This window comes from Podarcis tiliguerta, assembly GCF_965153285.1.
Source record: "Podarcis tiliguerta genome assembly, chromosome: 16".
NCBI lineage: Eukaryota > Metazoa > Chordata > Lepidosauria > Squamata > Lacertidae > Podarcis > Podarcis tiliguerta.
Window position 1 is genome coordinate 37,140,588 of NC_139549.1, and position 27,793 is coordinate 37,168,380.

Below are 27,793 nucleotides of genomic sequence, written 5' to 3' on the forward strand. Positions count from 1 at the left end.
ACAGGAGCAGGCTTTCTCCTCTTCTCCACCCACCCTATCCCAAGCAACCTTCTTACTGCCTGCCCATTCACTTAAAGACAAAGCATGGAGCTGCTTCAAAGAGTTCTTTTGCACAGATCACTCCAATGTTTAAAGGAGTAGGGCAGTGGCTGCTTCAAAGATGATTTTGCCTCCTAAATTGCTTTATGACTGCTATTGCACTCCTTTTCAAAATGGGAGCACAAGGGCTGCCAATGCCTTTACATGCATCCCAGTGCTCACTTTTTAAACCTCCAATATTGACTTGAAATGTAGGAGATTTTGGCAGGGAGTAGTTCCACCTATCTGTCAAATTTGACCTGTGAGGCTTATCCAATAAGCCAAAAAGGTTCACCATACCTGTTGTACTATTTTATTGTTGTTAGCCGCCCTGAGCCCGGCTTTGGCTGGGGAGGGCGGGATATAAATAAAATTTATTATTATTTTTTATTATTATTATTACCTGGTGTATACGAAGGTGTGGCCAACAATCTCACTGCCCCGAGATCACCTGTGCCTCTTAAAAGGGGACCAGTTCACACTCTGAACACCTTAGCAGTAGACAGCCCCAGCTTGTAAATCTATTCATCTTCACCGAACAAGCCTTAGTGAAACGGTTGCCACCCATTGGGATTCTTATAATTAAAAATGTCAAGTTGCTCCCTGTAATATTTCCACAGCTTCATTACAAGCCACTGGTGGCGATGAACTCATGACCTCCTCTTCAAAGGCTCTGTAACTGAGAGCTGAGGCTCTGGAGCCAAGCAGAGTTGATGAGCAAGTCTGTAACCCAAGAAGAAAATTGGTCCTTTTAATCATTGTGCCCTACTTCAGGCATGGGGAGCCTTGTGTCCCTGGAGATATTGCTAGACGCTAACTCCCATCAGCCCCAGCCCAGGGTCAGAAATTATGGGACTCCAACACAGCACACCAACAACATATTGAAGGGAACAATTTGACCATCCCTGCCTTAGTTGTAGATTTTGAAAATGAGCAGTAGGAAGGAAGATTATCCTCAGTGAAAATTATGGTTCTACCAAAAATTTTGGTTTTGTTTCAGACTATACCCATTTGTATTTCAACTGAGATTTTTTAAAAAATTGGCATAAGGTGGTTCCAAACGTTGTACACCAGGGTAAAAGACCCAGGCCTTTGGTCAGGTCCCAGCCTGACTCCCTCCTCTGGCAACCTGCACAGAATTTTGCTCAACGGTTGCCATTAATTTGACTTTAATTAATTTTTATAATGGAATGTTTTTAGAATGTTTGATTATTTGATCGTTTGATTATTTAATTGTTGTTAGCCGCCCTGAGCCCGGCTTCGGCTGGGGAGGGCGGGATATAAATAAAATTTATTATTATTATTATTATTATTAACATCAGCTGCACTCTATCAGCAGACTGGGGTGGAGTGGGGTCCATGCTTTACCTCATTCACAAAGGTACCTACGGGACCGCCTCTCCTGGTATGTCCCACAGAGGAACTTACGGTCTTCAAACAAAAACATCCCGAAGGTCCCAGGCCACAGAGAGGTTAGGCTGGCCTCAACTAGAGCCAGGGCTTTTTCGGCTGTGGCTCCAATCTGGTGGAACGCTCTGTCACAAGAGACTAGGGCCCTGTGGGACTTGACATCTTTCCGCAGGGCCTGCAAGACAGAGCTGTTCCACCAGGCCTTTGGTCAGGGCACAGCCTGACTCCCTCCTTTGGCAATCTTCACAGAACTTTAGCCTAATGGTTGCCATCAATTTGAGTTGAATTAATTTTATAATGAAATGATTTTAGAGTGTTGTACTATTTTATTGTTGTTAGCCGCGCTGAGCCCGGCTTCGGCTGGGGAGGGCGGGATATAAATAAAATTTATTATTATTATTATTTATATCATGATGCTACCCATATTCAAAATGTAATTTGAATAATACATAATGCAAATGATAAAACATGGCTGCAAATGGAGTTTGACAGAAATATATAGAGACCAAGTTTACCACCCTGAGACCTCTGGGTATAGGGTGGTATATAAATTCAATTAATAATAATAATAATTTTTTTAATACATAATGAGAATATATTTGATTCCACTGTAAATCCATTTGCAAAGGCAGATTTGAAAGCATGTAAGATGTGGGCACCTAAATTGTGTCCTTCCATCTCGCCATTGGTACCTTTTGTACCACGTCCACTTTTGTATATGACAGAAAAAGAACATGCTATTCAGAGATGGAGAGAGAAAGATCTTTATACACTAACCGATTTATTTGAAATTGCTTCACCTATATCAGCTGAATGAGAAAAATTGGAATGCAGGGTGTAAATTGACTTCCTATTCATCAAATAGTGCATTTTGTAATCAAATTCTGAAGTTAAAGCACATGCCACAAGGCCTTTAACACCACATACATCTATAGTCTATCAGACAATTAACAAATTAACAATTGGAGGATGTAATTCCGCGAAACGGCAATGGGAATTTGATCAAGGGATGGAGATTGCAGAGGAATAATTTGTGGGTTAAAAGGTAAAGGTACCCCTGCCCGTACGGGCCAGTCTTGACAGACTCTAGGGTTGTGCGCCCATCTCACTCAAAGAGGCCGGGGGCCAGCGCTGTCCGAAGACACTTCCGGGTCACGTGGCCAGCGTGACATCGCCGCTCTGGCAAGCCAGAGCCGCACACGGAAACGCCGTTTACCTTCCCGCTAGTAAGCGGTCCCTATTTATCTACTTGCACCCGGGAGTGCTTTCGAACTGCTAGGTTGGCAGGCGCTGGGACCGAACAACGGGAGCGCACCCCGCCACGGGGATTCGAACCGCCGACCTTTTGATAGGCAAGCCCTAGGCGCTGAGGCTTTAACCCACAGCGCCACCCACGTCCCCTAATTTGTGGGTTAGGGAACCACAAAAATCAGTCTCAATGCATGTATGAGAAAATATTTAAATTATTAAACTGATGACATTTGACATCATTATGGTGTAGTTATATTCATAAAACGATATCACCATTGTGCTGGAGAGGCTGCAATAATATAGGTACAACATTTCGCATGTGGTGGACATGTGAGCCTATAAAGCCCTTTTGGCAGAGGGTATTTTAATGTATTTTTAATCTTTCTTGGAAGCCGCCCAGAGTGGCTGGGGAAACCCAGCCAGATGGGAAGGGTACAAATAAATTATTATTATTATTATTATTATTATTATTATTATTATTATTAACAGAAATAAGCTATATTACAGGTGGAATGTACCCCAAGTTTAGGATGGTTAATCATTTCTAAAGAAGGGCAATTTGGCCTTTGTTGTACAGAACTTTTTTTCTTTTCTTTTAGTAGCAGCATGCATACTAGTGGTACAGAATTGGAACATCTGTGTATTTCTCACTGGAAACAGAATGCATGCTGTATCAGAAAAGTTTAACAAAGATTAACATGCATGGAATAATACAGAAAATTTTGTGGAAATATGGCATCCTTTTTTAAAATACTTTACTGATAATCCTGAAGAATGGCAACCACTGAAATCACAGGTTGGAATTGGACAAACTTGAACAAACTGATCTGCCCTGAAGGGAGGTAAATTGGGATTTGGTTTTTGCATTTTTTTTAGTTTTGGTTTTATTTTGTAACTGTTGTTCTATATTGGAAATCAAGACCCGCCCCCCCCCCCCAGTAGTAACAGTGGAATGTGGTCAATTCTTGTCCTTCTCAGAGTAGATCTACTGGAATTAATGGATCTATGCTTGTCATGCCCATTAATTTCAATGGGTGTATATATTAAGGTAAAGGTAAAGGTACCCCTGCCCGTACGGGCCAGTCTTGACAGACTCTAGGGTTGTGCGCCCATCTCACTCAAGAGGCCGGGGGCCAGCGCTGTCCGCAGACACTTCCGGGTCACGTGGCCAGCGTGACATCACTGCTCTGGCAAGCCAGAGCCGCACACGGAAACGCCGTTTACCTTCCCGCTAGTAAGCGGTCCCTATTTATCTACTTGCACCCGGAGGTGCTTTCGAACTGCTAGGTTGGCAGGCGCTGGGACCAAACAACGGGAGCGCACCCCGCCGCGGGGATTCGAACCGCCGACCTTTCGATCGGCAAGCCCTAGGCGCTGAGGCTTTTACCCACAGCGCCACCCGCATCCCAGGGTGTATATATTACATACATACAACTCAGTTGTACCAAAGGTAAGTAGTAGCAACAATAGAAACACTCTTTTATAGCAATAGCAAAGTAGCCATGGGAACAGATATCTCTGAGTCATTGAACTGTACAGTTGGAAGGAATCACAATGGTCATCTAGTCCAACCCCCTGCAATGCCAGAATTCCCACCCCCCTTCCCAATGTGGGGCTTGAACCCATGACCCTCCTTTTAAGAGGCACATGCTCTCAGACCGAGCTATCGCATGAACATGGTTTATATATCCTAGATTACTAATTCCTCTCTGAAGACTATGCAACTACAGTGGTGCCTCGCAAGACGAAAAGAATCTGTTCCGCGAGTCTTTTCGTCTTGCGGTTTTTTCATCTTGCAAAGCAAGCCCATTAGCGGATTAGCGCTATTAGCGCTATTGGCAGTTTAAGGGCTATTAACGGCTTTTTAAGGCTTAAGGGATTAGCGGTTTAGCTGCTAAAAGGCTATTAGCAGCTTAGCGCTTCAGAAAAAGGGGTTGGGGAACGAAAAAAAACCTCAAAAATTTTCGTCATTTTCGTCTTGCGAAGCAAGCCCATAGGGAAATTCGTCTTGCGAAGCGCCTCTGAAAACGGAAAACCCTTTCGTCTTGCGGGTTTTCCGTCTTGCGAGGCATTCGTCTTGCGGGGCACCACTGTATTTTGATGGGGTTTTTGCAAGTGAAAACTTCATTCCAAACAACCCATCAAACATTCCATCTGCTAATCTTTGTGGGAAATGTTAGGAATGACTGAAAGAAAACAAACATCCTGTTTCAAAAGAAAGTTGATTGCCCCCCCCCCCAGTGGCCCTGTTCCATCTTCAATCTCAGCAGCACTGACCACCTGAGTGTACTACTATGAGGAGACTTTTGATTATTCAGAAGCAGGCTATTTAATAATAATAGTAGTAGCAGTAGTAGTAATAGTAATAGTAGTAATAATTTTTTATTTATACCCTGCCCATCTGGCTGGGCTTCCCCAGCCACTCTGGGAGGCTTCCAACAAAATATTAAAATACAGTAATGCATCAAACATTAAAAGCTTCACTAAAGAGGGCTGCCTTCAGATGTCTTCTAAAAGTCTGGTAGTTGTGCTTCTCTTTGACATCTGGTGGGAGGGCGTTCCACAGGGCGGGTGCCACCACCGAGAAGGCCCTCTGCCTGGTTCCCTGTAACTTGGCTTCTCATAGTGAGGGAATTGCCAGAAGGCCCTCGGCGTTAGACCTCAGTGGCCGGGTAGAACGATGGGGGTGGAGACGCTCCTTCAGGTATACTGGACCGAGGCCGTTTAGGGCTTTCAAGGTCAGCACCAACACTTTGAATTGTGCTCGGAAACGTACTAGTCTGCTAAAACAAGGACATCCCTTGTGCAGGTGCTGCTGAGACATGATTCTTCAGTAGCAGAAACTTGGGCGGGGGGTGTCACTGAATTCCAGACAAGTGCAGTGCCTCCAGCAAACAAGCAATGGCCTTGAAAGGTGATGTGCCATGGAGCTTGCTTTCCTTCAGCTTAAGCTGTTTCAAGGGTTTGCTCTTCTTGGGAATAGCTGCCTGTGCTTCCATCCCACTCAGGCTTACAGACTCAGCAAGTTCAGCTCCCCTTTGGCTAGGTTTCTACCTGAATATGCAGGTGATCAGCATCGAGGTTCACTCTGTGTCTGAGGTTGTACAATCTCACTATGTAGAAGGAGGAGGAGAATATTATCTGAAGAGGCAGCTGTAGTAATTTCTCCACCTTTTCCTCATGCTAACATCTCTCTAGAGCAGGGGCCTGGGAGCCTGTGGCCTTCCAGATGTTACTAGCCCTCCCCCATCCCAACCATTGAACATCCTGACTGGTGGTGATGGGTCAAAATCTAACCAGGAGAGATAGATTCCCCACCCCTGCTCTAGAAATCAGTGCTGTTTCCAACTTCCATCGGCCCCAACCAGCACAGCCCAAAGGTCAATAAGGTTGGGAATTGTGGTCCAACTATACAGTGGTACCTCAGGTTACATAGGCTTCAGGTTACAGCTCCGCTAACTCAGAAATAGTGCTTCAGGTTAAGAACTTTGCTTCAGGATGAGAACAGAAATTGGGCTCCGGCAGCGCGGTGGCAGCAGGAGGCCCCATTAGCTAAAGTGGTGCTTCAGGTTAAGAACAGTTTCAGGTTAAGAACGGACCTCTGGAACGAATTAAGTACTTAACCTGAGGTACCACTGTATATAGTCCATGTAATAAAATACTGGCGAGTTGCGACACTGTGAGAAGCCACTTGCGACAAGGAATCAGTATATTCGTCAACGTTGGTTTCTCCCAGTTCCTCATTCCTCCTACCCCCCCATCTTAAATTTGGTTCTGCACACTTCTACATCAGTTTGATGATGATGATGATTTTAAAAAGTCCTCATGAAAATTCACAGCATTGTAGTGCATTTTCCCCTCTTACGACACTTTTTGTTGTATCCTTTCAAAGCAATTTCCCTCAATATCATCTATTTTTGTATGTTGTTTTAACTAACATACGGCAGGGGAGCTCACTTGGGCCCCAGGTTACGGGTGCCCAGTGTGTGTGATGTCATGACACCATGTTGCGACGTGATGTCATGATGTCACACGCCCCCCCCCCAGCCTCGGAACCTGACTTCTGTTGGCACCACAAGTCAGGTTCCAAAACATCGCAAGACCTTGGATGTTGTGTCGAGGGCTCTGCGGTGTGGGTGCTGAGCACCCACAACAAATTTGTTGTGGGTGCTGAGGCACCCAGAGCCCCCTATACCTGGCACCCCTATGGATATTTATGCACAGTTTAGCCTAGTATATGCATTTTTGTATGTGTTTCTTGGCTGGAGAACTGCATTGCAAAATTCAGAGAAGTGCAAATTTTGAAAGATGGCTGTGTTTTAGTTCAATTATTTTTTAAAAAGTGTGAATTAAGTAGGTTTGCCTATAAGGCAAACTGAATTAGGTTTCCCCCCAGGAATACAAGTGACACAAGAGTGGATGTGCAATAATACAGCCCCCCCCCCCCATGAGGTGCTTGGCAATTTCTCAGTTACTTGCACTGCCCTTGCAGATAAAGCAAATACAAACACAAACAACACACATAAGACACTTTCCTCCCCTTGGGGAAATACGAATTCCCATTCCAACCTACAAACTTGTAGGCTCTCTCTGTGTAGTGGTCTTAGATCTCAGTGTCAAATAATCAAATGAAAGATTGCCATTGGGATCCTTTGATATATCAGAGCACAGAATCCATTTTTAAATTATTACTATTATTATTATTATTATTATTACTACTACTACTACTACTACAGTGGTGCCTCACAAGACGAAAAGAATCCGTTCCGTGAGTCTCTTCGTCTAGCGGTTTCTTCGTCTTGCGAAGCAAGCCCATTAGTGGATTAGCGCTATTAGCGGTTTAGCGGCTATTAGCGGCTATTAAAGGTTTAAGGGATTAGCGGATTAGCTGCTAAAAGGCTATTAGCAGCTTAGTGCCGCAGAAAAAGGGGGTGGGGAACGGAAAAAACCCCCCAGGAATCGCAAGACATTTTCGTCTTGCGAAGCAAGCCCACAGCAAATTCGTCCTGCAAAGCACCTCCAAAATGGAAAACCCTTTCGTCTAGCGGGTTTTCCGTCTTGCGAGGCATTCGTCTTGCGGGGCACCACTGTACTTGTAAGGACAGCAAATGTTATCTTTGTTAAATGAAAGCTCATTCACTGGAATGTGGGTGTTCCTTGGCTGCTATTAGCCAGCACCGTCCCAGACAGCAGAGTGGGGTGGGGCGGGATTTCACTACCCGCTCTTGCATCTTAATTAGTCTAGAGAACTAGGTGCTTTTAATTAATGCTTGTAAGCCAAGCCTTGAGACAGGTGTGAAGACCCTCTCCCAAGTCGATTTTCTTATCTTACTGTAGCTCTGAGGATCCTCAAGTGTATAAGCGAGCATGGGAGGGAAGATCATTAATTGTGGAGGTTAACAAGGAGGAGTGATGCCCCTTTGCATATTCCCCCTCCCAAAGAAAAGAATTGGGTAGAGAGAGACAGAGAAGAGGTAGGTGTCTCCAGATGCACTTTGAACAATTGTTGGCAAAAGTATTCATAGATTCATAGAATCATAGAGTTGGAAGAGACCACAAGGGCCATCGAGTCCAACCCCCTGCCAAACAGGAAACACCATCAGAGCACTCCTGACATATGGTTGTCAAGCCTCTGCTTAAAGACCTCCAAAGAAGGAGACTCCACCACACTCCTTGGCAGCAAATTCCACTGTCGAACAGCCCTTACTGTCAGGAAGTTCTTCCTAATGTTTAGGTGGAATCTTCTTTCTTGTAGTTTGGATCCATTGCTCCATGTCCGCTTCTCTGGAGCAGCAGAAAACAACCTTTCTCCCTCCTCTATGTGACATCCTTTTATATATTTGAACATGGCTATCATATCACCCCTTAACCTCCTCTTCTCCAGGCTAAACATGCCCAGCTCCCTTAGCCGTTCCTCATAAGGCATCGTTTCCAGGCCTTTGACCATTTTGGTTGCCCTCCTCTGGACTCGTTCCAGTTTGTCAGTGTCCTTCTTGAACTGTGATGCCCAGAACTGGACACAGTACTCCAGGTGAGGTCTGACCAGAGCAGAATACAGTGGCACTATTACAGTGGTATTGCAGTGGAGCTTGTTAGCGCAACAGGAGATGTTGAAGAAGGAAGATATGGTCACTGTGGCACATTGCTTTGGTCACAATCCAGGCTACTGTCACATGCTCCAGATGGGGCTGCCCTTGGGGAATGTTTGGAAACTGCAATTGATGCAGAATGCTGTCCCCTAATATAGAAAGTAGCTGAGGGTTCCCAGAAGAGGCAGGGCATAAGAACACAAGAAGAGCCCTGCTGGATCAGGCCAGGGATCTATCCGATACAGCTTTCTGTTCACACAGTTGCCAACCAGACGTGTATGAAAAACTGGCAAGAAGGATGTTACACCCTTGTGCAAATTAATTGAAACAAACAATGTAGTTTATAGTACAAAACTCACATATACATGTACAAAGCTCACATACACGTACATTAGTAACGGATATGACCTCCGCTGTTTTTAAGCAGCATTTGAACATGGTTTGGCATGGAGTCTACTAGTTTCAAACAGTCACTGATGATTTTCGTATCCCTGTACCACACTTGAATCAGCGTCTGAATGAGCTTCACCATAGTTGTACAGTCTACAGCACGGAGGCGACTTTTGCATATAGCCCTCAAATTCTCAATGGGATTTATGTCCGGGGATTTCCCTGGCCAATTAAGTACCTGTATTTGCTGCTCTGTCATGAATTTCTTCACCACTTTCGATGTGTGACAGGGGGCTAGGTCCTGCTGCAATATCCCAGTACCGTCAGGATACCTCTTTCCCAGCTCTGGAATAACTATTTCATAGAACCTCAATATATTGTGGTGACTCCATCATTCCTTCTATTGGCTACAGGCTCCCAATACCATAATGATCAACTGACTTTTGTTTTGAGTACAGGATTACGAGTAAGAAAGAAAACATGCTTTGTTTCAATTAATTTGCAAAAGCGTGTAGGTGCACAGACCAGATGTGGCCCTCAGGGCCACTCTATCTGGACCTCAGGACTCTCCCCAACCATCCATCCCCTCCCTAGATTACCCCCTTCAGCCTTGCTTCACATCTTCCTTGAGAATTTTTGCCCAGATGGAATGCACCCTTCAACTCTGATAATGACTCTTTGCTTCCCTGGACGGAAGGTAGAGATGTGGGCATGTCTGTAGAAATCACAGAGTACTACACAAAGGTAAAATTTACATCTCTTGCACCACACCCATGTTTGCCACTGGCCCTGCTGACCAAGGGCATTTATTGTTTAAAACGAGAAACAGAATTTTTATACAGCTTAACCATAAACCCTACTAAGCATTTTGCATAGAATATACATTAAAATGATCAATGAAAAGGCAGAAGAAAGAAGTTCACTTTTTTTAAAAAAATCAAACGTAAGCAAAATCAGCAGGTATAGAATGAACATTATAGGACCCTTGTTAAAGTGCTCAATCCACAGATCAAAGTGATCAAGTGGTTCTTGAAAGGTTGCCAGGAGAGAATGTGGCTGGAAAAGATTCCTCACCCGTAACTTATGAGGATCACCTGCTTTTCTGGCTGAGCTGTAATAAGACAGTTAAACGATAACACTGAAAGCAAAGTAAACCCCATCTTCACAAGGCCTTTTTTTAAAAAAGCTATCCATAATAAGCGAAACTGCTTGACAGGAATCTGAAACTAGGATCTGATTTCTCCTCCACCTGTGTCTGAAAACAGAAAACGAAATAATAAGAGGTGGAGGGGTCTGTTTGATGGTTGCTACATCCCTTTATTCTCCAGAACTGAGCCAGATCACTTTGGTACTTTGGTGCTTTGCTGAATCTCCTAACAATAGTGCAAGCGCTTTGAACTTGTGAGCGTTTCAGAGCCACGCTGCATGAAGGGGAATGATTTGATGCCATTCACATCTGAAGGCACACGTGTACACAAGGGGGGGGGGCAGGGGACACATGAAAGAAACCTTACCCTCAGGTCAACATCATTCTATGGGGTAAGCTGCCTTTGAAGCTTGGCTTCCTAAGTTTGAACTATTGATTTGAACTAAACAGCCACACTTTCATCTAAAAAAGGAGAGAGCTGCACGTTCATTCCGCTGCGTGCTGAAAGAAGGTTCAGACTGGTGCAGAACCATAGGGATAAGTTCTAACTAGGGATGGATAAATCTCTTTTTCCCCCAATCCCCCCTCCAAATCTCAAGTTCAGTTCTGCACATTCCCACATCAGGTTGCAATTTATTTATGTTTTGAAGAAACACACTCCTGAAAATTCATCCACATTTTACTGTGAATTTCTCCCAATAGCCAAGATACACATTTTGCAAAATGATTTCCTGCTATGTAATGCATTTTGCTGTTTCCAGAACTATTTGGATTTTGATATTTTCGTCTTACGATATATGCATACTAGCACACATTAAAAGTAAAGGTACCCCTGCCTGTACGGGCCAGTCTTGACAGACTCTAGGGTTGCACGCCCATCTCACTTAAGAGGCCGGGGGCCAGCGCTGTCCGCAGACACTTCCGGGTCACGTGGCCAGCATGACAAGCTGCATCTGGCGAGCCAGCGCAGCACACGGAACACCGTTTACCTTCCCGCTAGTAAGCGGTCCCTATTTATCTACTTGCACCCGAGAGTGCTTTCGAACTGCTAGGTTGGCAGGCACTGGGACCGAGCGATGGGAGCGCACCCCGCCGCGGGGATTCGAACCGCCGACCTTTCGATTGGCAAGTCCTAGGCGCTGAGGCTTTTACCCACAGCGCCACCCGCGTCCCACTAGCACACGTTACTAGGCTAGAAAACTGCATTGCAAAATTCAGGAGACGTGAATTTTGAAGGGTGGCTGTGTTTTGGTTCATGTATAGTTTCTGAAAGTGTGGATTAGGTAGGTTTACCTTTAAATGAAAACTGAACCACATTTTTTCTCCATCCCTAGTTCTCCCTCCCTCCACTCAGCTTCCCTCAACACCCATAATTTCAAACCACATAAGAAGTTCTCATTGTGGACTGCTAATAGAATCATAGAATTGTAGAGATGGAATGGACGACCAAAGAGTAATGCGAGAATCACGGCTAAATAATCCCTGGCAGATGGCCATGCAACTTCTGCTTAAAACCTCCAATGAAGGAGAGTCCACCACCTTCTGAGGTAGTCTGTTCCACTGTTGAACAGGTCTTATAATCGGAATGTTATTCCTAAGGTTTAGTTGGAATTTCCCTTCTTGTAACTTAAATCCATTGGTTTGGGTCCCATCCTGTGATGCAGCAGTAAATAAGCTTGTTCCATCTTCTAAGGGTCAGCCTTTCAAATATATGAAGATGGCTTTCATATCACTTCTCAGTCTTCTCCTCTCCATACCCAACTCCCTCAATAGTTTCTCATAAGGCTTGGTTTCCAGACCCTTGACCACCTCCTCCTCCTCCTTCTCCTTCTCCACCTTCTTATTTTATTTATACCCTGCCCATCTGACTGGGTTTCCCCAGCCACTTTGGGTGGCTCCCAACAGAATATTAAAAATACAATAAAACACATTGGCCATCTTCCTCTGTACACATTCCAACTTATGAATGTCCTTCTTAAACTGTGGTGCCCAGAACTGAACACACTTCTCCAGGTGGGGTCTGAACAAGGCAGAATAGAGCGGTGCTAATACTTCCTTACATCTAGAAACTATGATGCAGCCTAGAATTGCTTAAGCTTTTTTTCTTTCTTCCCCTGCTGCTGCATCACAGTGATGACTCCAGTTGCTCACATTACTGCTGCCTCCCAGGAGGAACGTGGGTGGTGCTGTGGGTAAAACCTCAGCGCCTAGGACTTGCCGATCGTATGGTCAGCAGTTCAAATCCCCGTGGCGGGGTGAGCTCCCGTCGTTCGGTCCCAGCTCCTGCCCACCTAGCAGTTCGAAGGCACCCTTAAGTCCAAGTAGATAAATAGGTACCGCTTACTAGCGGGAAGGTAAACGGCGTTTCCGTGTGCTGCACTGATGCAGGCTCGCCAGAGCAGCTTCGTCATGCTGGCCATGTGACCCGGAAGTGTCTCTGGACAGCGCTGGCCCCCGGCCTCTTAAGCGAGATGGGCGCGCAACCCCAGAGTCGGTCACTACTGGCCCGTACGGGCAGGGGTACCTTTATCTTTACCAAGGAGGGAAAGGGGGAGGTGGCGGCAGCACGGTTGGTGTGGTCCAAACACAGCAGCAGAGCCAGTCCAGTGCTGCCACCAGTCTGTTTGCACCACACTGTGATCAACAACCTCTACTGGCTAAAAGGGAATTCTGCAGACTGAAGTTTCCTGCTGTCGTTGCAGCATTCTGACCTGGAAACTCTGAAAGTCAGCTGCGGTAGAGAGGTGGGGATAGCAGCGTGAGGTGGTGAGGCCAAGAATTAGTGTAAGGAGGGAGACGTTCATTCATATATTGATCTGAGTCAAGCAGGCAAGTCATGGGCTGCCATCACCTTGTACACATCTATTGTAATGCTTAATCTTCTTCCATGCTAATATTTACAGCCTCCTTAGTTCACCCGCCCCAGACATCCTGAATACAGCTGCACTGTCAATACTCATTAGGATCCCACCACAGAGAACTGTCTCGGCTGATCTGTTTAATCGCTCTCCTGGCCACATTTAGCCTCTATCCCTCTTGCAAGCTGATGATTTATTATCCTTGCTAATTGTCTATTGTCTCGCCGTCAACTTGTTAGCTGGCAATGGGTAATTCCATACCTCTCTTTTACAAACTTGGAACCTTGCAAGATGCTGTAACAAGGAACTGGGAAAAGGCAAAATCTGCCATCCACTAGGATGAAAATAACCTGGGGTTTCCTATTGGAACGTAGAACTTCATCCCTCACCTTTTTTTTCTTCCTGCCTGGCTTATCCTGCTCAGCACCACCTGTGATCTGGTCTGCGGGGTACCTTCTGCATCAAGTTAACAGATTTAACAGCTAAGTCACAGGATAGTCACGCTCTCAGTATTAAACGCCTTGGCGTGCTGTGTGTAATCCCATGCCAAATCAAACACGGCACACTGCCCTGCAGATAAATGTTAGGGCATTACGTGGAATTTAAAGTCATAGGAGACTGCCTCATACCAAGACTGATCAACATTCTGTCTAGCTCAGCATCCTCCACGTTGACTCCTAGTAGCTTTCCAGGGTTTCAGGGATAGGTCTCTCCCAGCCCTATGCTGGGGATTGAATTTGAGACCTTCCACATGCAAGGCAGACGCTCTGCCACTAAGCTGGAAAACACAGGAAGAGAAAATGCTGTTGCACTCAGGTCCTGCTTGCAGCTTCCCCACAAGCACCTGGGTGGCCACTGTGAGAACAGGATGCCAGACTATATGGGCAAGTTGTTCTTCTGTTCAAGTAGCAGAATTTTTGGAAACAGAAAGCTGGCAGCCACAGCTGATAGGAAATGTGAGACCTAGTCAGCTCCATGGGGAAGGGCTGTGTCATTTGTCCCTAGATTATCACCTGCAGGAAGGAAGACTCTGTCATTAGAAGGCTGGTATATCCTGGCTTAAAAGGAACGCAGGTGGCACTGTGGGTTAAACCACAGACCCTAGGACTTTCCGATCAGAAGGTCAGCGGTTCAAATCCCCGCAAAGGGGTGAGCTCCCGTTGCTCGGTCCCTGCTCCTGCCAACCTAGCAGTTCAAAAGCATGTCAAAGTGCAAGTAGATAAATAGGTACCACTCCGGCAGGAAGGTAAACGGCGTTTCCGTGTGCTGCTCTGGTTTGCCAGAAGCGGCTTAGTCGTGCTGGCCATATGACCTGGAAGCTGTACGCCGGGTCCCTCGGCCAATAAAGTGAGATGAGTGTCGCAACCCCAGAGTCGGCCATGACTGGACCTAATGGTCAGGGGTCCCTTTACCCTTACCTTTATATCCTGGCTTAGTTTAATAATTATGCAGCCACACAGAAAATGGGTCCCATTTTGTGGGGTTCAACAGAATGAAAGGGGGGGAAGAGTGGTGGAGGGCATTCTACACCTGACAGAAGTGGTCAAACTCATAAAAGGTCTTGCCTGAGAGACTGAGATAAGACAGAGCACATAAAGTAACATTTATTTGTTTGTTTGCTACATTCATGTGCCACTGATAGGCTGATAGAGGGGCTTTCGCTGTTTCACTTTGTCCTCCGATACTGTGAGGCAGAAAGTCTACTGGTGGTGGTTCTGGGAGATGAAGAACAAATTGGCTATTAGTCATAGCTAGTCCAGTGACGGGGGCCTAAGTGTCTCGCCTTTACCTTCGAAGCAAGTAGTCTAGTGAAATGGTCACTGATGAAGACATCCTCTGAGGCAACCAGATGGTGATTAAATGTGGGAGGTTCATGTGCGCATCTATGACCAAGGAAGGGGTTGCACATATGCCTCCAATCACCCATTACTTTATCTGTGGGGAGAGGGATAAGGCGTTTGTTGATGCCTTCTCCACAGGAAGTGTGAGTGAATGTACAGTATCATAGCTGTCAACTTTTCCCTTTTCTTGCAAGGAATCCTATTCGGAATAAGGGAATTTCCCTTAAAAAAAGGGAAACGTTGACAGCTATGTACAGTATTAACCACTTCTTGTGGGTCATTGGATGTGCCAGTGTGAGCAAAGGTTAAATGTGGGATGAGACTGAGTTTTCCTCATCCCTCCCCCCTCATTTTCCTTGTGTAGCATGACTTTTAAACTGCAATCCTGAAGCCACACTGGCAGCCCTTTTTCACTGAAGTGCACTGAACAAATGACTTGAGCAGCCAATGGAACAAAACAATGTGGACGTGGCTATTCGTTTAGAGAAAAAAAATAATGATTATGGTTTGAACTTGTCTCAATTTCAAAGCCCCTAGCAAACCACGGACAGCACACTCCAAGTGAATTTGGTGTAAGAGTTTCCAAATCTGGCTGAAATGAAATGTTTTGTGGAGCATCCTCCCTCCCCAGCCCTCCCTGCTCCGCTCCCCCCCCCCCACTTCTGAACGGCAAGGTTTGAATAATGACGACTTTGCTCAACGCAGGAAGATTTCCATCAGCTTTCCTCAGCTTGGGTAATCACAGTACAGATATACGAGATTCCTGTGTAATAAATGGCCATAAGGGCATTACATAAATCTCCTTATGTTTGAAAAGGATGAATGTAAAGCAAACATCTCATAACTTAGTTGTATCATTAGCTATAAATAGAAGAGAGAGAGAGAGAGAGGAAGGAAGCACATGAGATACACACACTTTTTGCTACACCTGTGAGGGATGGCAATGAATTCAAAGGATGGGTAGGTCAGGCAGTTTACATGCTCTGGTCAACCCTGATTGAGCTATTGGCTGTCACAATTGGACTGGGATTGGAACAGGGAGTCTTGGAGTCCCAGATCCAACTGTAGACCACTCCAGGGTGGTTTGGAAGTCCCCAAAAGTCTAGAACAGGGGTTCCCAATTAACTAATTACTGATGACCCCCTATTTCCAGGCCATGGACCCATTACTTTTGAAATTTTGATAACTCTATGGTAGTTACTCGTGCAAAGCAATTTTTTAAAGAAAATGTGGGGTGGCCCCTAATATTCAAAGGATTTTAGCTATTCTAAAAAACAAATATGTGATGTTAGTACAAACTGCCTACCCCTGGGCAGTAGGAAATACTTGTCTCTATTGCTCCACTACAATTGATTTTAAGAAAGCAATTGTGTCCCTAATTTGCAAGTGTTCTATATGCAGAAGGCTATTTATATGAGAGCAAATTCAAACATGCAATTCCTTACTTGTAATCTGAGCTGGTATATCTTAGCAAAACTTTGCAGCATATGGTTCTGCTAACTGAGGGTTCTTGTGCCCTCAAAACACAGGTGAAGGTTTGGTCAGAGCTTGCTAAAGTATTGGTGAAGACTGAGTAGAAAACAGCTGGAATTTTGTACTGTTGGTACAAAAGTAGTAGTAGGAGTAGTAATTTACCTATTTATCTACTTGCACTAGCGTGCTTTCGAACTGCTAGATTGGCAGGAGCTGGGACAGAGCAACAGGAGCTCACCCCGTCGTGGGGATTCGAAATGCTGACCTTCTGATTGGCAAGCACAAGAGGCTCACTGGTTTAGACCACAGCACCACTGCTGCAGCAGCGGAAGGGTACATGGTATTTCCGTGCGCTCTGGTTTCCGTCATTGTGTTCCATTGCGCCAGAAGCGGTTTAGTCAGGCTGACCACATGACCCAGAAAGCCATCTGTGGACAAACACCAGCTCCCTGGTCCTGAAAGTGAGATGAGCGCCGCACCCCATAGTTGCCTTTGACTGGACTTAACCGTCCTGGGGGCCTTTACCTTTTACCTAGTAGTAATTTATTCTTATTATTTAGTGCCCAAGTTTCATCCCTGGCTCAAGGAGATTAGTTAAATAAAATAATATTAGTTAAATAAAATACTTATTTGGAGTGAAGTCTTTATTCTTGCTGATTACCCATTTTATTTATCAGGATTCTGCCGTGCATCTGTTTCCTCCCACCCCAAATGTAGCCACATAGCTTCCCACAGAAAACTAGAAAACAACATCCATTCAGGCTGCCTTTTGCACTAAACAGGCCTAGGTGATGTATTGATAAATCACCCAGGACTGGTATGAACCAGGCAAAAGAACTCAAAGAGGAAGTAAAGCAAGGCTAGTGAGGAGGGTGACTTGGAGACAGACCCAAGGGTCAGACAGGGAGGCTAGAGTGCTGCCTTTGGTCCCTGGATTTAATGTTCACCATCCCTGATGCAGAGTATTCTATAAAGTGGTAGTATTCTCTCTTCCTTTCCCTCTCCCTCTCCTGCTCTCTCACCACCTAAATCCTCAGCTTTGCTAGTATCAAGAACACCACATTTTTCTTTACATCTGTTTTCTATCTGACTAAGACGCCATGCATTCTGATTAATCCTAGAGGCAGACCAAAATAGCAAGTTGGGTTCTGCATTTCCAAAGGGAGAATGCCCATTGCGGCTGCGTCTAGCAAAGCCTTTCTACGAACAGACTCCTTTTTTGTGTGCCTAGCATGGAGTGAAACACAAGAACGTAATGTCATTGGTTCATCCAGTTCAGTACTGTCTACACTGACTGGCAGTGTCTCTCCAGGGTTTCAAACAGAAGACTTTCCCCGTCTTAGCTGAAGATGCCAGGAATTGAGCCTGGGACCTTCTGCATGCAAATTACACGATCTGTTGCTGAGCTATGAAGCTTCCTAAGAAGGTAACGTGAGATTCTAGTCCTTGTGGATCTGAATAAAGGGCAGAATGCAATAGGAACATAGGAATGTCAGGCCACTGGTTCATCTACCTAATTTTTCCCACTGTCATCTGCCATTATGGGGCAACATCTTGTACCTAATGCCATGTAAGACCTGCTCTCATTGGGAAATGGTATCAACCCAAATGTCAAGCACAAAGAGTTGGTCTTCTTTCATATGACAGGACCAAGACAAATACAGTGGAATCTCGGTTCTCGAACAACTCTGTTGAATGATTTGGAAACCGAAAGTCGGAAACCCGGTAGTAATTGCTTCCATTTTTGAATGTGCCTCGAAAGTCAAACGGCTTCCACTGCATGTTTTTCCCATTTTTTCCAATGCATTTTGCCAACAACCCATTGATCCTTGGTTTTCGAACGTTTTGGAACAGTCTTCTGGAACGGATTACGTTCGAAAACCAAGGTTCCACTGTAGTTGCTTTCAACTGGGGAAAAAACCTCCTGCCACAGAAGCTTGGATCGAATACATGTAAAATAGAGTATTTTCTTATCTCACCATTCTTCTAATTTTCTCATCTTTACAATTTTAAATTCACATTTGCATATCAGCTGGCAATTTATTTCTGGTTTGCTTTTTTTTGTTTTAAAAAAAGCCTTCATGAAAATTCATCATCACTTTTGTGCAAATTTCCATGAACAATGAACAAATGCATTGCTAACCCCCCCCCCCCGGGCTTTAAATTGCTTTTATATATTGCATTTTACCTTCTCAAGTTGCACTGAGACTTTTTACTGTGAAAAGTGACTGATAAATGTACCGTATTTTTTTTTTCTTTGACATGCTCATTAACATGAACATTTTTTAAAGGCACACTTTATCCTAGTACATGCATTTTTTTTTTTAAAATACATCACTTGGCTGGAAAACTCCACAGCAAAATTTGAAGAAGCAAGCTTTTCCAAGGGTGGTTGCAAGCTGGTTTGCAGATTGTTTCAGGAAGTGAAAATTAAGGAGGTTCTCCTTTCAGCGCAAACTGAAATGACTCTCTCCCCACCTGTATTCATGGGGAGCAGTCTGAGGGAATGCCAGATAAGGAATAAAAACCTAGAGCAATGTCCGTTTTAGGATGCTGATGTAAGAGCAGCACAATATTTAGTCCAGTCTCCCATTGCACCATTTCTTTTTGTGTAAGGTAAAGGTACCCCAGCCCGTACGGGCCAGTCTTGACAGTCTCTAGGGTTGTGCACCCATCTCACTCAAGAGGCCAGGGGCCAGCGCTGTCCGGAGACACTTCCGGGTCACGTGGCCAGCGTGACATCGCTGCTCTGGCGAGCCAGAGCCGCACACGGAAACGCCGTTTACCTTCCCACTAGTAAGCGGTCCCTATTTATCTACTTGCACCTGGGAGTGCTTTCGAACGGCTAGGTTGGCAGGTGCTGGGACCGAACAATGGGAGCGCACCCCGCCGCGGGGATTCGAACTGCCGACCTTTCGATCAGCAAGCCCTAGGTGCTGAGGCTTTTACCTACAGCAGCACCCACGTCCCTTCTTTTTGTGTATCTTTGTGTAAATGCTTTTTATTAACTTATTATTACTGCACATACACACATGACACTTAGAAAACAAACTACAAAAGAAAACACAAAATAAATGATAAACATTTATGCATAAATCCGCTAGTATCTGCACAAGGACTTATGTTATCCAATCTTTAGTTCTTATTCTATTCTAATAGACCTCCTCCTCAACACAGGTCTGATTTTAAACTCGATAAACTGTTTCACTGCAACATTTCTAAAGGTTGCACCAGAAGTCTTTACAATCAGCCTCAGACGTTCCACTCAGCTGGCAGGTGTCACGCAGATTATCTCATCAACTTAACCAAAGCTGCTTCCAGGACAATCAGTTTCCTCTCCTTCCCCCATATTTTTACAAGGTTGGAGACAAATAATACCTCCCCCAAGAGCTGAAAGTGATATGCAGTTGTGCACACATGGATTCTTTTCTGTGACGTGGCGCAGCAGGTCTTACAAGGCTTCTCTGAGTATTTTACAAACCTGCAGCCCTGGTCTGACCTCAGGTTATAGCAGGGCAAACATAGGAATTTGCCTTATATTGAGCCAGGTGATGGGTCTACCTAGCTCAGTACTGTCCGCAGACAGGCAGCAGCCCGCCAGGTCCTTTCCAGCCCAACTTAAAAATCCAACGCCGAGGGCCTTCTGCCGGTTCCCTCCCTGTGAGAAGTGAGGTTACAGGGAACCAGACAGAGGGCCTTCTCGGTAGTGGCGCCCACACTGTGGAATGCCCTCCCATCAGATGTCAAGGAAATAAGCAGCTATCTTATTTTCAAAAGACATCTGAAGGCAGCCCTGTTTAGGGAAGTTTTTAATATTTAATGCTGTATTGTTTTTAACACTCGATTGGGAGCTACACAGAGTGGCTGGGGAAACTCAGCCAGATGGGTGGGGAATAAATATATTATTATTATTATTATTATTATTATTATTATTATTAGCAGAATGTCAACAGCAGTGGCCAAACTTGGTCACTTGGTGCTGACAAGAGTACTGGGAATGGTGGCAAATTAATGTATGGTGCAGGGCTAGGCAATAGGAGCGTACTAGCAACTGCCCAGTGCGGCAACCTACTGGCACTGGATTTCGTGGAACCTAATCTAGAACATCATGGACACACACACACAGGCTTTATAATCTTTGTCAGTCACAGAACATAGCAGTGATGGCACCTACAATAGTACTACGCCTGTGGCTTCCCTAAGCCTGGTATAAGCCAGTGTGGTGTAGTGGTTAGAGTGTTGGACAAGGGACCTTAGAGACCTAGGCTCAAGCCCCTGTTTGGTCATGGAGCTCACTGCCTCTCAGTCTAGGCTGTTGTGGAGTTTAACTGAATAGTAAAACCATGTACACCACCTTGAGCTGCTTGGTGGAAAGAAGTTGCATATAAATGCAAGAAATAAAAGAAACAACAAAATAAAAATGGCCTTCTAATCTTCACAGTCAGTGGAGCAGCATTCCTGGCTAGTGAACTTCAGATTCTGAAGTTCTGAAATCCCTATTCTAGTAACTGGTCCCAGGGCAGCGCCATAATGGTAAATTTTGAAGCTGCTTATTTTGGAGGTGCTTGCCATGATAGCTCCTATGACTATGCCCCCAAGGAGAGTCCGAAATGCAGGCAGCTCTTCCTCCCCTATCTATATATCCACACACACATACAGTATATACCGCAATGCCCAATTTATTAGTATCATCATGAGTGCAATCTTATGCATAGTTTCTTTGGAGGAAGTTCCACTGAACTCAGTGCTGTACAAAGCACATTGACCTTTCAACCAAATAAGGACTTTGGCAAGCTAAAAATGAAATTGTTTGCTTTTAATTAGGAATGAAAACAACCTTGCAAAGAAGTGCAATCATTTAAACCATTAGTGGGAACCAGGGACACCTTCAAAGAAAAGGAAGGGTGTATCCAACCTCTGCTTGATCATTCCCCCCCCCTTTTCACTGCCTTCTTCAGTGCTAAGCTGTCACAAACAAACTTGAAAGCCTTGTTATCACCTCATTTGGTCGACAGAGCAGGCAAGGCCCATCAGTTACCCAAGCATTCCAGCAGAAGATGTCTTTACCCCTGCTCTGAAAAATGTCCCAGAGCTGCATTCATATTCACCTACATCAGGGTTTTTGGGCTAGAAACCACAGCCACTGGTCAAGATTCAGGCGTGCCAACTGGCCCTGGCTGTGACAGTCTACAAACTGAAAGCAACAATAGCAAGCTCATAACCCTTCAACTCCCTTTTAGAAATTATTTTCTGTTTCTAGCCTCCGGAGGGCTATCTGCCCCCAAAAGCTATTTCTCGCCTCTCCACTATGATCAGTCCTGCATTAATGTAATTCATATAAGCTTGAGACATAAATATGTTCATGTGTGGAATCCTTGGGGAAACCTTCAGTTGCCTAAAGCACTGGAAGAGCAGTTGTGACCTTTATCACAAACATCCCTTGACTGTAAAGCATAGAAATCAAAGGAAAAATACATAAATAAAGCTTGCCCAATATTTTCGTTTAAAGTTCTTTCAACTGGGAAGCAGAAACCTGGGAAGATGTCTCGTGCAGAGTCAGGTTATTGGTCCATGTAGCTCTGCACTGTCTCCACTGACTGACAGTGGCTTTCTGGGTTTCAGACGAAGCACATTCCCAGTCCTACCTGGAGATTCCAAGGATTGAACCTGGGACCTTCTGCATGCAGAGCAGATGCTCTGCCACTTGGCTACTGCATTTTCCCCAATCTAAGCTTGCCAGTGTCAGCAGAGAGCAGCCAGCTGAAAAGCCAACCCACCCGCCAATCACACCCAGGAACACAACACAGAGCAGACATGCAAATGCATTATACCTCAGGATGAATTGGTCCACAGTGATGTTGTTGGTGACCGTCACCAAAGCGCTCACAACTTCTCCTTGTCTGATGGGTTTCGCTGGCAACCAGATGACGACGTTGCTGTCCAGCCACAGCTCTGTCAGCTGAGAGCTCTCCGGGGTCCTGTAGAGAGTGATGGAACCAATTCTCTGCAAGTGGGACATGGTTTCCCCTGACCCTTCCTTCCCTGGGCGGATGGCGTTCCCCTTACGGATGTCTTCTGAAGTACACTCTGTATTTTCATCTGCAGGCTGAATGGTGTAGTAAAGCTCCACTGAGCTCCCTTCAGACTGATTGGATGCTTTTTTGCGGCCGGTGACAACCGTTGCTGGGTTAAACCAGGTGGGCTGAAGTTCCAGGTCAGCCACACACAAGCCGAGGTGACCCTTCAATCTGCAGCTGCCCCGAACTTCCCGCGTTTCCCGAAAGGCAAAGACTCGCATGCAAGGCAGCTGCTCTGTCATGCTGTAGTCATCCCAATCTCTTCCCACAATGTAAAAAAGAACTTGGACTTTGGGCCTGGTCAAATAGACCTTTTCACTCATGATGTACGCTTTCAGCTTCCAATTGAACGTAAATTTGTTGGTGGATCCAAAAAAGCTTGAGGTCAGCAGCAGGTCCTGGGGCACAGCCTGTTCCACAGAGAAGGGCCCATAACTAGCATTGATCACAGGGGTCTTCTTGGCTTTGTAGGTGAAGAAGGTCTCCATCCGAGATTGCAAACTGGAGTTCCGCATGAACTCCTGGTTAGTTTCTTTGAGGAAAAACGAACTCTCGGTGCTGGAGATCTGATATCTTACAGGTAGATATGTTGGCAGAGAGGAAAACTTCTGAACATTGTCTGAGGCCCCACGGCCAATGGTCACTGTTGGCAAAGAAGGAGGCAAAAAACAAAGAACAAGATGGGTCAGACAAGACAATGGCCAGTTAGCTATTTGTGCAAGAAAGCTCCAGTTTGGTTCAGGGCCCAATTTTGTGTCCTTGATCACTCCATGCCCAGCATGATCTGAGGCTTGGATGGAATTACGGACCTTGCAACCTGCTAAGGTTGGCTGTTGTGGGGGCGGGGGGAGAGATTCCTGGACTACATCACCTCCCATTTGCTGTCTCCCCTCCCCACCATATGCTTCATATCCCCTCCTTGACAGATCCAGAGCACCCTGGATGACTCTGAGCCTGTCCAGTGCAACCCAGGGCTGCCTCAACCCACTCTGGACAAATCCCAGATCAGCCCAATTCAGTTTGGGATCTGGGATTTCTCCAGACCAGATGCAGTTATGGCTGCAAATGAAGTTTTATCAATCAGTGTCTCAGGGGTGGAGAAGTATCAGGAGTGGGGAACATCATGTCCAGGGGCCAGATGCAGACCTCAACTTTTCTCTATCTGGCCCCCTGGACTGTCTTGAGGCAACATGTTCTCTCTCCAGACCATAACCTGCTCTGCACCCTCCTTGAATGTACCTCTTCCTTCCTGAATTTGTCCAATCTCCCATTTCAACGATCTAAGCCAGGGGTTATCATTATATCTTCTGGCAGCGGATTTGATTAAAAATGCCCTATGTGATAAATAACTTTCCTTTGTCTGAACATAAGAAGAGCCCTGCTGGATCAGATCAAAGGTCCATCTAGCCCAGCATCCTGTTTTCACAGCAGCCAACCAGATGCCTCTGGGAAGCCTGCAAGCAAGACCCGAACATAAGAGCATTCTCCCCCCTTTTGATCACCACCAAATGGTATTCAGAAACACGCTGCCCCCAGTAGCATAGGTAAAACATAGCCATCGTGCTGATAGCCATTAATAACCTCCCGCTCCATAAATTAGTCTAATCCCCTTTTAAAGCCATTCAAGTTGGTGGCCATTACTACATTTAGTAGGATCAGATTCCACAGTTTAGCTATGCCCCGTGTGAAAGCTCTTTCTGTTGTCTGTCCTGAATCTTTTATTCTGACCCAAATCTACCATCAGGCAAATTATTATTGAGCTGAAATAAACTGGATTTACCATATGCTTGCATCTTGGAGCATAGTTGCTATCATCATCATCATCATACCTTTTATTGGCATCATATACAAACATCACATATCCCTTCTGCCCTTAAGGTCTTCAACGCCAAATTTATAGCTCAATTGCTCTATGGTATTCCAGTCTGGCTGCCAGGGTTTACCCAGTTGGTAGAATGAGTGCAGGCAGCTTTACTCTTCAAGATTATTTGCTGTCCCACACTGTGTACCCTATGCAGCCTTGTGTCTAGAGGGAGGTCAACACACAAGGTAGAGACTGTCGCCTGGTTGCTATTAGAGACTAGCAATGCTGGGAGCTTGCAGAGGCCCAGAGAGCTGCAAGGAACTCACTTGTAGTGGTTGGGGCAGGGTGGCACTGCTCCCCATCCCCATTGTCACAGTGACAAACCAGAGGAAGAGGGGAAGAAGCAAAGGGCAGCATAGTGCAAACACACCGGCAAAGCAAATGCGGCACTCCTGCTGGTGTGTCTGAACCTTGCCAACCTTCCTGCCACCTCATCCCTCCTTCTCACCTTCCTAGCACACCACAGTGATGGCAGTGACAGATCATAGGAAGCTGTCATTTCATTGGTCCATCTTGGCTCTCCAGGGTTCCCAGAGGAGAGTTTTCCCCAGCTCTACCTGGAGATGCCAGGGATTGAACCTGCAAAAAAATCTGCAAAGCAGATGCTCTACCACTGAGTCATAGCTCAGATATGGATCTTGACATCTCAGGTTTAGTTTTGCTCATTTTTCACATTCTTTTTTTAAAAGAGAAGATTTAAGCTGTTTAATAACCCGCTAAAACTTAATTCTATGATTTACAGGTTGCAAATTCTCAGTTCCGCCACCATTGAAAAGACAGCCAGATTCATCAATATTCTACCAAGGCACTGCAACACAAACGCATCAGCACCTGTCTGCCTTTGTACAAGCAAAGAACTAGGTGGGATGCTAGCAAGTGGAAAGCAATAAAGGGAGATACTTTCTTCTGATGAGGCAGGGATAGGAAAATAGCAATGAGTGCCACAACTCCAGAATGTTAATTTAAGGTGATGGACCTTCATATTTAATTCATGCTGGAGAGATAGGTGGCAGGATTTGTTCCTTCCAAATGAGCAAACTGCCATTAAGAGCCAGAAAATGCAATAGGAAATAGTAATAGCAATCAAACAAGAATAGAATATATATTTTGATTTTGCAAGACGTGGGGAGCTGGGGGGGATGCTGAAATTCACACACCCGTCCCCAGCAACCATTGGACACCTTAATCAGCAACCTCTCTTGGCTTCTGGGATTTGAGTAAACAATGCCCACACAATTTCTAGCATTTCGTCACAGACATAAGGACTATGATTATTATTTTTATTTAAAAGAAACTGAATGGTAAAGCCTGCATGCACAGGAATTTGAATCCTGAACCCAGCACCTCCATGACAACAACACTCTCACAAAAAGCAACAACAACACACCCCTAAGGATAGGATTCAAAACAATGTACAGATACTTCTACACCTGCTGAATCCATGTCCACCTCCAATTTAAAAATCCAGAGTTCTAGCCACCAGGTTCCAATGGAAACACAAAGGCTTCTATAGCTCTCCCTTTGTCAGAGGCCCAATGTCCAGCCTGAGGACGCTGAAGCTGTAGTGGTTTACCACACAGGGAAGGCACATAAAAGCCAAAGGTTCCTGACAGTAGATATTCTTGACAGTTAATCAGACCTTTTCATTTAAAGGCTTAGGCACAGCATGATCCTTACTTAACCCTGATTGCACAGAGGTCACGGATGAGATATCAAGCAGGGCCCAGACAGAGCCATGAAGTCTAAGCATCCTGAAGACCTTTTTATTAAATTCCTCTGGGCTAGACTCTAATATCTTGGTTGGGTGCTTATTACCGGCCCGCTGCCGTGAAGCGAAAATTGCAACCCCTGTAATAAAGGGGATTTTCTATTTTCACCCTCCCCTGCAGGGATGCTTCGCCATCCATCGATGTTTCGGGAGCCTTTACTGACACAGATCAAATGCTGGAAATCTGTGGACAAAGCCACATGAGCCCTTTGTGCTGAAATAAGCTCTACACAAAGGTAACCCAAATGCAGTGACCAAAATAGTTTTGTTGGGGGGTGTGGGAAGGTGGGATTAAATGTGCCTACAGAGATATGACGGCATTCTGAAATGTAGTCCACTTGCAAGTTCCAATGGGTAGAAGTCAGTTAATTCCTACTCACAGTAGACCTGATAAAATTAATTGAGCTAAGTTAGTTGTGCCCATTACTTTCAATAAGTCTGCTCTGAGTAGGAGTAGCATTAAATGCCACCCAATGTTTCCAAAGAATCTGGAAGGTCTCGTTGTAACCCAACCTTGTGACAATTCGGGTGAGAGGAGCATTTCTTCAGTAGTAGTGTCCTAATCTCCCCCAAGGACTTAGAAATCAAACTGTTACCATGACTGGAGGTCATGGTTTATTGGTGAATCCAGTATAGTGTCCCAGCATAGATCTATAGGCTGCAAACAGGCAAATCAAGGCAGAGTATAATGAACATGGCCAGGCTCTAGCTAAGACATTGATCCAAGTTTCCTAAACCAGACAGATGGGAAGTTGCCTGCTCCTGATGGGGTTACGCTCCCTCTGAAGGAATGGGTACACATTTTGGGCGTACTTCTGGATCCATTACTGCTACTTAAGGCTCAGGCGGCCGCAGTGGCACATAGTGACTTCCACCAGTTTTGGCTGGTGGCCCAGCTGTACCCCTCTCTAGACAGGGATAGCCTAACATTTGTTGTCTATGCTCTGGTAACCCCTTGGTTAGATTACTACAATGTTTTATATATGGGGCTGCCTCTGAAGACAGTTCAGAAACTCCACCTGGTGCAGAATTCAGTGGCCAGGTTGCTCACCAGGGCAAGACGGTTTGAGCATATAATGCCAATTCTGGCCCAACTACCCTGGCTGCCGATTAGTTTCCTGGCCCAATTCAAAGTGCTGGTTTTGACCTATAAAGCCTTAAGCAGCTCAGGGCTGCAGTACCTTAAGGACCACCTCTCTCCATATGAACAGACCCTGCAGTTATCATCTGACATGCCTCCTCCATGAGGGATTTGGAGGAGGGCCTTTTCTGCAGTAGCTCCCTGCTTGTGGAATGCTCTCCCCAAGGAGAAATCATCATCATCATTAAGTTACCTGTCCTGTTGGAGATAGCAAAATAAGTGAAGGCATTCAAATGGTACCTTTAAATTCTACACAACCTCAGTAGAAGGGTAAAGTTTTGGTACTCATCATCTTATAGATATAAGGACTCAGCTGAGTTTTGCAGTTTGTCAGAAAAACTCCTCCTGTTTTGCAGAGCTCTCCTGGGTCCTGAAACGCCCAAGTTTGACCAGCTACCTTGAACCA

The 27,793-nt window shown here is 45.3% G+C and overlaps 1 protein-coding gene across 2 annotated transcripts in view; it reads right to left on the minus strand.

Moving 5' to 3' along the window:
* TMEM132C (transmembrane protein 132C) overlaps positions 1 to 27,793 on the minus strand; it is a 247,260-nt gene that overhangs the window by 137,119 nt on the left and 82,348 nt on the right. For both annotated transcript variants that reach the window (XM_083418171.1, XM_083418172.1), the window contains exon 2: positions 22,369 to 23,257. In XM_083418171.1, the coding sequence (XP_083274297.1) occupies positions 22,369 to 23,257 (889 nt within the window). The remainder of the gene's footprint in view (positions 1 to 22,368; positions 23,258 to 27,793) is intronic.